The sequence below is a fragment of the Haliaeetus albicilla genome, chromosome Z (assembly GCF_947461875.1).
Source record: "Haliaeetus albicilla chromosome Z, bHalAlb1.1, whole genome shotgun sequence".
NCBI classification, from domain to species: Eukaryota; Metazoa; Chordata; class Aves; order Accipitriformes; family Accipitridae; genus Haliaeetus; species Haliaeetus albicilla.
In genome coordinates, this window is record NC_091516.1 from 1,913,968 (window position 1) to 1,927,113 (window position 13,146).

The 13,146-nt window shown below is 33.8% G+C and overlaps 1 protein-coding gene across 1 annotated transcript in view; it reads right to left on the reverse strand.

Moving 5' to 3' along the window:
- RICTOR (RPTOR independent companion of MTOR complex 2) overlaps positions 1–13,146 on the reverse strand; it is an 88,729-nt gene that overhangs the window by 31,730 nt on the left and 43,853 nt on the right. Inside the window, exons 12-21 of the mRNA XM_069776649.1 lie at positions 12,861–12,948; positions 11,801–11,891; positions 11,600–11,666; positions 11,414–11,494; positions 9,448–9,548; positions 6,846–7,008; positions 6,338–6,439; positions 3,846–3,892; positions 1,299–1,434; positions 532–731 (exon numbers count right to left, since the gene is read on the reverse strand). Coding sequence (XP_069632750.1) covers positions 532–731; positions 1,299–1,434; positions 3,846–3,892; positions 6,338–6,439; positions 6,846–7,008; positions 9,448–9,548; positions 11,414–11,494; positions 11,600–11,666; positions 11,801–11,891; positions 12,861–12,948 — 1,076 coding nt within the window. The remainder of the gene's footprint in view (positions 1–531; positions 732–1,298; positions 1,435–3,845; positions 3,893–6,337; positions 6,440–6,845; positions 7,009–9,447; positions 9,549–11,413; positions 11,495–11,599; positions 11,667–11,800; positions 11,892–12,860; positions 12,949–13,146) is intronic.

A 13,146-nucleotide genomic window follows, 5' to 3' on the forward strand; every position in this document is an offset into this window, starting at 1 on the left:
AATTTACTCCCAAAGGCAGGCAAGTTTATTTGTACCTGAACAGAATTTTGAACTTCACAGCTTCACTCAAATATATTGGACTGAAGTTTAGGTACAACATGCATCATCACATTTTACAAACAGTATGATACCGGCCAGTTTTTTGAGGTTTATGTGGGTTTTGTTTTGGTTTTTTTGTTTGTGTTTTTTTTTGTTTGGTTTTGTTTGGTTGTTTCCCCCCCCCCCCCCCCGCTGTCTTTTCAGTACAGCATCATCCTTCCTGATACTGATCTCTGTCAGATAGGTGTGGACAGGAAAAAGTAAGCTATTTAGTGATATAACCACCCATATCTGTTCAGATATGACAGACTAAAAGATCCTTTATTAAAAAAAAAATACCGAACCCCCCCACAACCAAGGATCATTACTTGTAAGTAAAACAAAAGAACTTTCAAGTTTTCAGCTTTACAGACAGTAATCCTCATGCACAGTTTATAATTTTTGTAACTATTATACCTGTAAGCACAATTCAAACACAATAGAAACACTCACCACTGAAACACGTTACATTTTTCAAGCATTTTCACTCCATGAGGGTGACAAGAGAGAGTACCAAAAAACAGAAAGTAGTGCTGGCTAAGGGTATTTAGTAACCCATTATTTTGAAGACTACGTTCAGGTTTCATTCCTGATGAAGAGTTGAGCCAATGTACAATATCTTTAACCAACTCCTCCAGGTAGCCTTGTCCATCCTAAAAAACAAAGAGTAAGAGCATTTACTAGTAACAGAACTGTGTCTCCTTTACTGAAATCCATCATTTTAAGTTTCTTGAAATGTACAAACAGACTACAGACACAAAATAGACATGCTGGCTGGCAAACACAATTCAGACTAAAGAAAAAAGATTCAAGGCAAAGAAAGAGAGTTTAGCTTGGAGACATCTTGGGACCAATTCTATTCTTTCCAGGAAAAGAATTGTTCAATGACATTTTCCTCTGGCCTGAGGCATAAAAGTCTTCAGTACACAAGAAGAAAGGAGGTAGAGAAAGGAAGGATATTCATAGCAAAAATTAAAAAAACCCCCTCCAAACCCTAAGTCACATTTAATAAATCTGTATTTAATAAAACTTCAACTTAAACACAGTTGTCTTCCTTAGTGTCTCATCTGGACAATTCAAGATTTTATTTCTTAATTACACTGACCACTTTAGATTTAACACCCGAAGACTATGGAAGTCTTTACTAAACTTTTTCCTCTAAGTGGCATACAGCAGCACTACTCATTCTATCTCCAGCCTTGTAGCTGAAAATTTCTTACCTCTTCTGATTCAAGAAGAAATTCAGTAAACTGACAACCCACCACAGTGAGCTGCTTAGCTTTGGCATAGTCCAGATCCAGGTTGGCATACAGTTTACTGCTAGGCTTGTAGAAATATAGCAATCTCCTTACAAACCTATGGAAAGTAATGAAGAATTTGCTATTTTTCAGTATGACAAGGACAGTCTCACAGTATAAAATGATGCTGGTACAAATGGAAAGTAATGAAGAATTTGCTATTTTTCAGTATGACAAGGACAGTCTCACAGTATAAAATGATGCTGGTACAAAAGATATGTTACCATTAAATTAGCTTATTGGCAATAAATTTTCAAAATTTATAAGAGTAGCAGGTAGCAGTAATGAGTCTACCCAGACATGATTTCAGAGATGCAGCTGTACTGTGTGTTATAAAGGGTTTTCTATGCCATCACTTAAAATAAGCAAAGGAACTGAAAATCTCTATGCTCTTAGAAGCCATAGCTTCCTTTTCATGCTCATGCTTATAATTTATTCTGCTGTAATTTATCCTGTGGTGAGTTTCAAAGACTATACTATCTAGACTTACAAAGGGTGAAAGAAGAATCTGTGACTTGAGGTTTCTTCAGCTATAATAGTTAACACTGCTGTGAAAAATATATTTTTGTGGTCTTCCAGGCAAAGGCCTTATTTATTCAGCAACAGTATTTTCATTCACCTCACTTAAGCATTTCTGAAGCATAACACAGCAATTGCAAACACAGACTCTTCACTCAGCCTTTTTGAAATCATGGTGACCAGTATTGCTTGAGTTTTGCATTGCAGGAATAAAGTCTTCAGCAAAGAACTTCCCCTCACCAATTGTTAGTCAAAAAATAAACACACATTTGTGCTTTAAAGTAACACAGAATGTTCTGTCTGAAGGTAGGTATGTCAAGCATTACAAAAACTTAACTAAAGCACTGCACCTTTAGTTAAAGTGAGAGTAAGCCACTATTCCCAACCAAACACAGGACCAATTACAATGGAAATCTGACGGCTTGTTTAAATTTTGTCAAATGAAATGTATTTTATTCTTGGTTATTAGCAATAAATATATTATATATATTAACACATATTTATGTCTGTTTAGATATGTATATACTTAAGTGTGTATATGCATGTATATACACATACATGTGTATACACATATTGCATTAACTGTATCCCTATGACATGAAGGAATCTGTAACAGAAATATGGCTGTTAAAGTGAAATTCAAGATGAGATAATCACAAGAACACTAACAGTTAAAAAAATCAACTTATGGAAGGACAAATAAATATGGAAGTTACACTTCAAAAACAAAGTGGCTGAAAATTTTTTAAAACCAGCAGTGAAACTAGAGAGATTCAGGGATAATTAGTTATTATTAAACAAAAGCAACAGCATTTTAGAGCCATTAAAGCATCTAGCACAATCCTGCAGAAAGGATCAATGAACTGTAGAAGTTTTATACTAACTCAATCCTAGATTTTCTCAGTTTATTTAGAATTAAATTATTTAGGCGCTGAACAACACTTGAGTGCAGCACAAAACCAAGGAAGAGGAACACCATCTCAGGTAGGTAGGTAGAAGTGTGGGTGTGGGTGTCAGCCAGGACTGCAGACATTACTTTAGAGAAGCGACGTTATAAACCACCAGATTTAGAAAATAATCCTTTACCACAAAGTACAGACTGGCAATCAAAGTTTAGGGAAGGAAAAAAACCCCAGAATAAATACAAATGCAAAATTAAATTATGGCTATGATTACAATAGGACTACGACTTATGCTGGGAACATTATATAAAGTAGCCTGATTACTTTTTAGTAAAAATTTAAAATGGAAGTGTGAGCCTTTCAGCATATTTTAGCTTTAGTTTTTTCCTCAAATCCATGTAGAGATAGCTTTCCATGCCTACAAATACAGAACTACTCTTCAAAATAATTTAATCAAATGAATTTGTCAAAGGCATGTTAAAAGGGAAATCTAACAATGAGTTAGTTACACTATTGCCACACATGCACAAAAGTAATAAAAATGTCTTAACACCAACAGACATGAAAGGAACCAGAGCTGTACTTTGTGGTTGTTGTTTTTTCCAGAATCACACATGCTTCCCTTGCCATTAATAGCAAATAGAAATAACTTCCTCTTGGTTTTTGATGAAAGATGTAACTATATAACTGTACAACTGTAAACCTATTCTGTCAAAATTTGTCAAGTGCTGATATCAAATACTAATGTACAAATATATCAAAGCAGTAATAATTTTGAAGTTTAAAATCAAATAAGGTGTTTGCAAAGCTGGTATGATTCTTGTTAAGGGAATAAATACATAAACTATCTGTATATAGAAAAACCACTAAAGCTTAGACGTGTTTATTTAAAGCAAATATTGCAACCTAATCATCCAGATTTTTTGTTGCTTATCTAAAGATTAAGTTTTAGCAGTGTGACATATCCAAGAATAGTTTATTGCAATATTAAAACCCAGTTTTTCCAAATTTCTTTCTTCAAAGGAAGTCTACATAATTTTTTACATACCTGTGTAATTGTTCATCTTTGTAGTTCCTTAGATTTACATTTGGCCACTAGAAAAACAGCAAATATAGCATTATATGAAACTTGCACATCAGTCCTTGATTAGTCACTATAATTTACTCATTTCTACTACAGTTATATTTACCTAAAAATTAGAAGTGTAAAGTTTCCTTGCATCTAATGTTAGCTACAAACCCCCCCTTATTTTATTGAAAATCCCACAATTCTTGCTCCAAGAACTGGTTGATTTCTTTCTAGAGAAGGACAAGGCATGTTGGTCACATGATATGCGTACAAGGCCACAATTCTAATGAAAACTTCAAACTATGAAAAGCTAATGAAAAATAAACAATTTTTCTCAGTTTCTTCTCTAAAAAATAAAAAAATTATATGCTTAATAGGCAAATAATCTTTGTTGTTGTTTTCACTATTAATCAGATTTGATTTAAAAATAATCATTATTCTGTTATAGCTCACTTTAATACCATTTCAATAAGCAGTATTTAACTCTTCTGTTGATACTTCATAAGAGGTTTTAAGAAGGATCACATGAAGTCATAATACTCTCTTCCGGACCTATCCTTTCTTCCTATTATATTTTCCTCTGTTTTATAGCTATCTGTTGTCTCTACAGTTTCAGATTTATTTTTGCTGCTACTAGTATCTTCTTGGAATGGATGGAAAAAGAGTGCAGCAAGCATTCTTTCCTACCTAAGCAATACAGTTCTACATTTCCAATTGGTATACTAGTATTAAGAGGTATAGTGCACTAGTTAATGATTAGTAAAACTGACTACACTAGTAACAGTTCCAGAAAAAGTATGAAGCTCTGCTGTGAACAACAAAGTTGCAATTCCTCCATCCTGACTGATGCCACTTTTGCTGCTCTTTTAGCAGCTTAGACAGCAAGCTGAGCAAGTTAAAAAGGCAGTGAGGGATCACATGAAATGCAAGTAGTGAGGTGGTTAGAAAGCTGATGCTCTAAAGCTGTAAGGCTGTGACAGCCAAAAGAGAGGCGAGTAGCCGCATGAGATAGTGAAGTCCAAACACTGGAATCTGGATCCTGCTCATACGAGGACTAAAGAGGGACCACTCTGACAACATTATCTTACTATATGCTGGTGTTGTGCAGTTTAACAGGAACAGAAGTGGTTAGAATCAAATCAGAAAACACAAACTTCTCATTCTGAAAGACTGAAGTCCCTGATTTTGAGACATTATAAACTGTTTGTCAGGACACTAGGAAATATACTGCTGGGGAGGTCTGAGATATCACGGAAATTGACAGTTTGACCTAAATTTCAGGTAAAAAAAAAAAACCAAACAAAACCTTAGTGGTCAACTACATAAAATTGTAGTAAAACTTCCATTGTCAAAGTACAACACAGATTAATTAACAGTGAGATTCTGAAAAGCAGTTTATTATCTTTAATACTGAATCAAAGGTAAAAATATCTATGATTAATAATCATAGATCTCTAGTAATCCAGTAAATCTAGTAATTGCAGTAAAAACCTGTGAACAGTGAAATTTGGTGGAGCAAAGCTACTGTCATATACAAATTCAGGTCTTTACACCAGAGAGATACTTGCTATCTCAAGTTTAACAGTCCCTGAAAAAACACACAGAAATATTTAGTTTCTTTTTTTTTTTTAAATATAATCTTGATTATTGTCACCATTAATCCTTTTTTAGACTTTAACCATCTTTATAACACCACAGTAAGGAGACAGTAAGAAAATTTTACTACTTGGGGTAATAACAGAAGGATGGCTTTGATGCACAGAATGACAGGAGCTATTTTGGTTCGAAAACTATACTTAGTACAAAGTTTTCTATATTCAAAGAAAGTAAGTTTTCTGCTTAAAAAAAAGAGGCAGTCTCTTAAAAACTGTGCATTAAATATATTTAAGATAGTGTCTTCCCTGTCAGAGATACTTCCTTTATTTTGTAAAAACAAGTTAAGTTTGTAATGAACTTGATGCTATAAGAGTATTTGTACTAGTTCAGAACATACAATGAGATTGCATATTACTGAAGTTTTCATATGTGGCTCAGACTAAGCATCTGAGGTTTGATCTACAACCCACCTGCAGCCTTAACCTTTAGCTCACATTATATAAAAAAATTCTGCTATGAAAATTCTGTATCCCTGTATAGTTTGGACTGAAGTCTAAAATATTAGCAGCTTTAAAGTCAATATAGCTAATTCTTTAAAGTCTATTTTTATACAAATAAAGTTATATAAAATTTAATACATGCTTATTAATAAATTTGTGAATGTAACTGTAGTGTATTTTTGTATATAGTTTAAGGGTTGTATGTAAACAGACTGTATCAGCACTGATAAATCCATGAGATCCTAGTTTTCTGAAATAAAACAGGTGATGTGATGTACTGTGGAGTTAATATTAGAAATTCAAAGCTCTCGTATGAAATGGAGACTTTTTCCAAACAATTTCATAAAAGTAGTATCACGCCCTTTTTAAGCTCACCTTCAGTATGGTCCCTATTAGATTCCAATTCCAGTCAAGATTCTCTTTATGATTGAGAACTTGGCTGTCTCGAAGATTCATTACAAGTGCTTCTTCTGTATCCTGGAATACAGACACGAACAACTACAGTTACCTTGCACCATTTTTTTCAGTCTTGTCACACGATATACTTACTGTTTACATAACAATCATTAAAAGAGATGTGCTCCACAGTAATTTGCATTTGAAAGTAAATTGCATTGTTATAGTACTGCATTAAGAATCTAATAGTAAGAGATCACAATTGGTCCTAAAAAGCATGAGGAATTATTGTAATTTCACTCCTCAAATTCTAGAAATGCAATATAGTATCCACAAGTACCTACGAGACAAATTAAATGAAAAAATACTATAAAGAAATCACTTAAATGGCTCTGATTTAGATGAGAGAGTGAAGCTTGGTAGGCAGGATATAAGTCTCCAAAATACAAAGTCAAATTCAGTTTTGGAAACTCAATAATGGTAATACCTTTAAAATAAAGATGTCTTTCTGCACACGGTACTGATCTCTTTTTTGGTGTGTTGAGATCGCTTTCTGAATAATATGATCTAAATGGAGGCTGTAAGGTTTAGGTCCTCTTTTCTTCATCTCATGAAAACGTTTTAAGCAGTTGAGTGCAGCACTTGCTCGTCTAATAGGAAAAAAAACCCTGTAATCAGTATTTGGCAACTGTTATCCAACTAAAGAGCACCACTGCTCTATCTTGAGCAAACAAACATAGCTCAAGAAAAAACTGACTAACAATTCCAAAGCAAATAAAAAGAAAATAATTTTCTCAATACAAGTTTTCATACATACATAGGACTCAGTCTTGTACTGAAATTGTACAGAAAATTACCTTTCAGAACTTCTAGTACTGAAGAATAAGCCTTATTGATACCTTTCCTTCTACTCTGCAATTACTGGTGTCTATCACAGTCCACAGAAGATTTGTAAAGTTTAAAGTTAATGAGTATTGTGAGATGTCACAGTAGATCAACATTCTGTAGTGAAGTTGAGAGTTGAGGAGGCTACTTCAACTTTGACTAACAAAGTATTTCTTATAAATTCTCTTCCCCGCCCCCCCCCCCCCGCCAAGGGTGGCAGAAGTATCAGTAGTATGCTTCCTGCTCTTTGTATCTGAATAGTTCAGCAACAGCATGTAAGTTTTCCAGGAAAAGATACGAAGTTAACAGAAATGACAGTTGACAAGGGCAGAAACAGTTAATTACAAAATAGTGGTAGCAAAAAAAGACAAAAACTGCTGAGCATATAAAATAAGGAAGTCTAAAAGGAGGAGGTACATCTACCTTTCTTCCCCATTAACAAAAATTCTCATAGGGTAGGAGAGTGTTTTTATATTATCTTCAAACCAACAAATACATTTGAATTTGGTCACTTATCTGAATTACATAAATTTAATCCATAACAGGGCTTACAGTTTTTCAGAGTATGAAACAAAGCAGAGTGTTGACCAAGACCAACATCCCCAAATAAAAAAAATATTACTTCTACAAAATCACTTTCTTTCAACAAAACCAGGAATTCTACTACTTTCTCAGGTATGTCCACAAATGCAAAAAAGCAAAAAAACTGTACATGATACACAAACGTATCCCTTCTGTTTTTCATCCTTCCTCTCATCCCACAGCTTTGACCAAGTGAAATAACCTGTGATGGAGTTTCAGATATGTCTTTTTTGAAAAATAACTTGTGATTTCACATATTAAAGTCTTGTACTGACACATAAGAAAACTTCAAAACTAAAAAGCAGAAGAGCACTACATTTCTTGGAAGCACTCTACAAGAAACATTTATCATTTCACAGCAGCAGCTCAGAATGATTCTGCAATTTATCACTGACAACACAATGAAAGACAAAATAGAAAGTCATATTTACCATAATACTGATCTGACAAGGCAGATCAGGAATGGCAAGAGCAATTCACAAAACCATTTCCTATAATACAGAAAAAACCCAACACACAATTTAAATGGGTCTCCGAAAAGAAATGGAAGAACACTGAGTTACAGAAATATGTTTTAAGACACATGAATCTATCAATTTATTTGACTTTTTTCCCTCAGGAGGTTTGCAGGAGGTTTGAATTGTGTGAAGCACCCAGGAGATGGTATTTTATGAAAGAGCACTTCAGAGGTTAAATTGCAAGACTGCAAGATGTACAGAGAAATTCTAAATAAGTAAAAAATAAGTAAAATAAAAAGCCCATAGTTTTTTAATATCTAAAAATTCAGGTATTTCTAGTTCAAAGAGGAATAAATGGCTTCTATAAACATTTTTTTCTAATCAGATACCTAAATATACCTCATTTGATTAGCACCATGACTGCCAGACTGTTCCCTAATACATATCACTGCAGAATGCTGCACTAAATTTAAAATTCCTGTTCATACATTCTTATATTTAAATAGAACAAAAAAAAATTATCAGTGCAAAATTTGAACAAAAGCACCAGAAAGTTTTAACATAATTACTAATGTTACAATCACCATTTTCTTCTGAAGAAAAAATGGTTTTAAAAGAAAAGCAACAAAAAACCAGCACCATGTCAATATTACCGTTTTTTCTCTTGCTCACACTAATAATGACTCACTGATTTGGTCTCTTACTATTTAATTAACTATAGATAAACAACAACAGAAGAAAACAAAATTCATGCAGGCTTTTTTAGTTTTGAAAGCTTAATTGTATCAAAATGCCAAAAAAGCATGAAACAATGGAGAGGTCAAACACACAGAACATGCCTCAGATGTTGCTTGGTTGAACAGTGCCTTAGAGTTCATTTAAGAAAAATTCTGTGTAAAAGTCTGCAATCCACACAGAAGTCTTCTGAAATCTACTATCAAAACTTTCTTTCCAGATTTCTAAATTGTTAATGCAAACACTTTTGGAATGATGCACTGGAGACGATCTCCCTAGTAATTGTGACACAGCTTTTCTATATGCATGCGTTTGTTTGATTTTAAATAAAGACATAAGTACTTTCTGCCACCAGAAAGCTTGTAACGTAGGTTTTCACTCAGCTGGGGGGATATTTTTAAGTGTAACTTAGTAACTTAGAATTCTTACAGTCTTTTTTCTTTCATGATGTCAAAAGATGCTGCCATATTCATTAGCGTTGGTAAGCAGTGCAGGTGATGGCTGTGAGAATGAGGAAGAATTGTGTTTGCCTAAAAAAAACAACAAAAGACCTGTTAGAATAATTCATTACAACATTTTCAGCCATCTCTTTAGGATCAACATTTGAACTACCTACCACTTTTCACACGACTTTCACAAAGACATAACAATAAAACTACCTTTTGCATAACATCAAAAAGCAATAATTACACATACTATTTTGAATATTTGATCTAACTAATCAATCTGAAATACAATTGAAAATAACTTAAGACAATTTTGGATCTCAGAGCCTTCTAATCTGTATTGTTTGCATTGGTGGTTTTTAAGTGGTTATATGTAAAAACATGCAAAGCATCAGATACCCATGACATGTGTACAAAAGTGCTAAAAAAATCCAAAATCAGAAATACAATTTAAGCTGATGATTTCTGTTAAAAGCTTTCTGCACAAAAAAATCTAATTACCATAACTTCCTAAATTACTAGACATTTAATTGCTTTCATTTTGGGAAACATAGGTAGTTCTGCAAACGTTTTTGGAAACTAAGGAATAATGAAGATAAAGAAATACTTCAATCTCTTAAAACTAAATAAAAGTACAAATATTTGTGCAGTATTTTGATAAACAGTCATCTCTGACCAATGAATCACCTCTTCAGAAAACCAAAAAATACCTATGCTTTGCAGCATACTCAAATGTCAGTTAACAGTCACTCCCATTCAAAAGTATTCCAGAAACCAGAAAAGTAGCATATGTTGTTACAGATTCCTCTTTTTACACTACATAGCTAACTGAATACTCAAATTCCACCAATAATTTAAAGAAAAGTCACTGAAGAGACTACAGAACAGATTTGTTGTGGTTGTGACACCTGCTGCTGAGATGAGATGTTGTAAATCACTGTAGTAATAAGCAATCTTGTATCTGAAGATTCAGATCTTCTTTTTGGAGCATTAAGCACCACTGAAATGAGCAGATAGTCCTGAGATGCAGACTATTTCTGATAATTCATTTTCAAATTTTTGTAAGACAGAGTTGTACTTCAAGATCTTACCATCTCTTATAAAATAGTTTATTTGGAGAAAAGATTAAAAGAACAAGCACAAGAAAACTAATCAAAAAATGCTCTGCTACATATGCTATTCTTGTCATCAATACAGGATGTGAAAGATAAAAGAACTATTTTGCAAGAAAGGTAAATCATGCCACTTCACATATGACTAACAGCTCCTTGGGAAGCTGAAAGGTAGCACTGGAGTATATATGAAAACAGTAATATTATCTCTATACCAAAATAGTTTGGGTTAAGAGAGAGAAGCTGCTGTAAAAGCTGTTAGGTAGAGGGAAGCAGAACAAAGCACAGTCCCTTCAGCTTCTCTGTAGCAGGGGCTACCCACACGAGGCTAAAAGAGCACTCCACCAAGTTGGAGTTGCCTGAATGAATAAATCAAGTGCCCCAGCCACACCAAGCAGAACATGAAAAAAGTTCTGTCTGCCTAGCCTGTGAGGCAGAAAGCTAGACACACTGCCAGAGGGCTACCATCATTCTAAAAAAAGCCCAAATCTGCAATGGTCCTTTTCCCAAACACAGTAACTGATGGGTGAGTTTGCAGGACTCCAGCTTAAAAATACAACTGGCTACTGAGGCAAGGAAGTGTATTGGTGAGAGTTTGAGAGCTGAGGATTATCCTTGGAGCAGAACCCCACTTTCAATACTTTCCAAACAGCCTTCCTATTGGTTCATACTGCTTTTAATATATGAAGTGCCTAAAGATGTAATGTAAATTAACCCACTATTCTGATGAAAAGTAGATGTTCCAAGTTCATAACATAAATTCAAAGCTATAATAGGAAATATCTATTTACAACTAGCTACCAATACTACTTATTCTCAGCAAAAAGTTTTACTTACCATGTGCAAAAGTTCTCCTAAAAGGATAGTTGCTCTGACAGATACATGGTCATCACTACTTGTGATCACTTCAACCAAACCCTTCAAAAAATTAAAAAATTATTACATTTAATGTACAACATCTTATTTTAATATTTATAGGAAAAAAATAGCAAGCATCTATTCAAACTTAAAGTCACTAGTTACCTCTAGAAGTCCATTGGTAATAAAAGCTGAAAGCACTAAAGCCAAGTAATTATCCATAAGATCAGGCCTAAGGAGAAAGAAAGTATAGAAACAATTTAGAGAGTTCATTTCTTATTGTCTCTGCAAGAAAGCAACAAGTATTTTGTCAACACCACCACAAAACAAAAACAAGGGTTTAGACTGAATTCACTAAATGCTCACCTTGACCTGGCTCGATGGGGTAATATAGTTTTAGCTTCAGCAGCTACAAAGCCATCAGAAAGTCTCCAGCAGTCCTGAAACCTGCTTGGATCTAGAACAAGAAAATATGGACAATGGTAATTATAACATTGGATTTCATAGTGTTATTTTAATAGTTGTCAGTAGGTAAACAATAGTCATTGCCAACAAATGTTATTTCAGGTTTCAAATTACAGAAAATTTTGTCAGAAGGGATCCCTAACAAGTTATCTAATTCACACTGCTGAACAAAGCAAGGCTAACTTCAAAGCTAGAACAAAGATTGTATCTAAGTATCAATCAAAATAATGACACTTCCAATTCATAAGCACATTAAACTTGTTTAATAGAAAATATCATAAGACTTAACATTTAAAAATGTACATCCATAAGTCAGAAAGCAGGAAGTTTGCAACAAAGAATGATTTATTTACTTAAATGCAGACCAAGGATTAAGCTTTTATAATCGAAGTTCAGAGAAGAGAATTGCTGGAACATTAAAGGCTGAAACTTACTCCTTCTGGGCTCATACTTTTGCACTGCGATACAAAGCAGAGGATACGCTTGGGTTCACAAAGGAGTAATTCTAAAGATAAAAGACTAACTCTGCTAAACATAGAGACATGAAAAAGAATACACTTGCCCCAGGAAAAAATAAAAGTCTGCTAAAGTGCAGTGGAGATTGCTAGCAACTACACAATATATAGAAAAGACTGTTCAAGAACTTTTCCGTAACATTCAACTAACACTTTTACATTACTAATACTTCTGACGCTTCAAATAAGTCTAATTTGTAGTAATGTGTTTACACAGTGTTTTGCATAAATGTTCCATTGTGCTCCACCACTGATCTTTTATCAAACTTACAACATTTAATGGTTGATAAAGAATTTTAAACAGGACTTCAGAGCACCTAATTAATTCAGTGATGAAACAGTTAATGCTGACATAATTTACAATATAAAGGAGGCAGTGAAGGGTTCAAATTTGTAGAAGAGCTTAATAGACAGAATTCTTATGTGAACTGCTACTAAATACTTACCTACACTGAGAAGTGCCTCAATAAATTCTTCTGCGATAACAGGAAGAGGAAGGCGAAATATATCATAGAGAACTTCAAGCAGACCTCGCTACCAAAAAAAACACAAAAGGAATTTTATAGATTTACAAAAATTGTCCTTTTGTTCACTATTAATGTTGAAGTTGGTATTTCTATAGAGAGCTAAAATTGGTGTATTTGTTTCAGTGTTTCTTTTTTAGATAACATGCTTATTTTCATAAACTGAAATCATGTGGAGAAGAGAAGGGAAGGGGCCTGTTTACTTCAG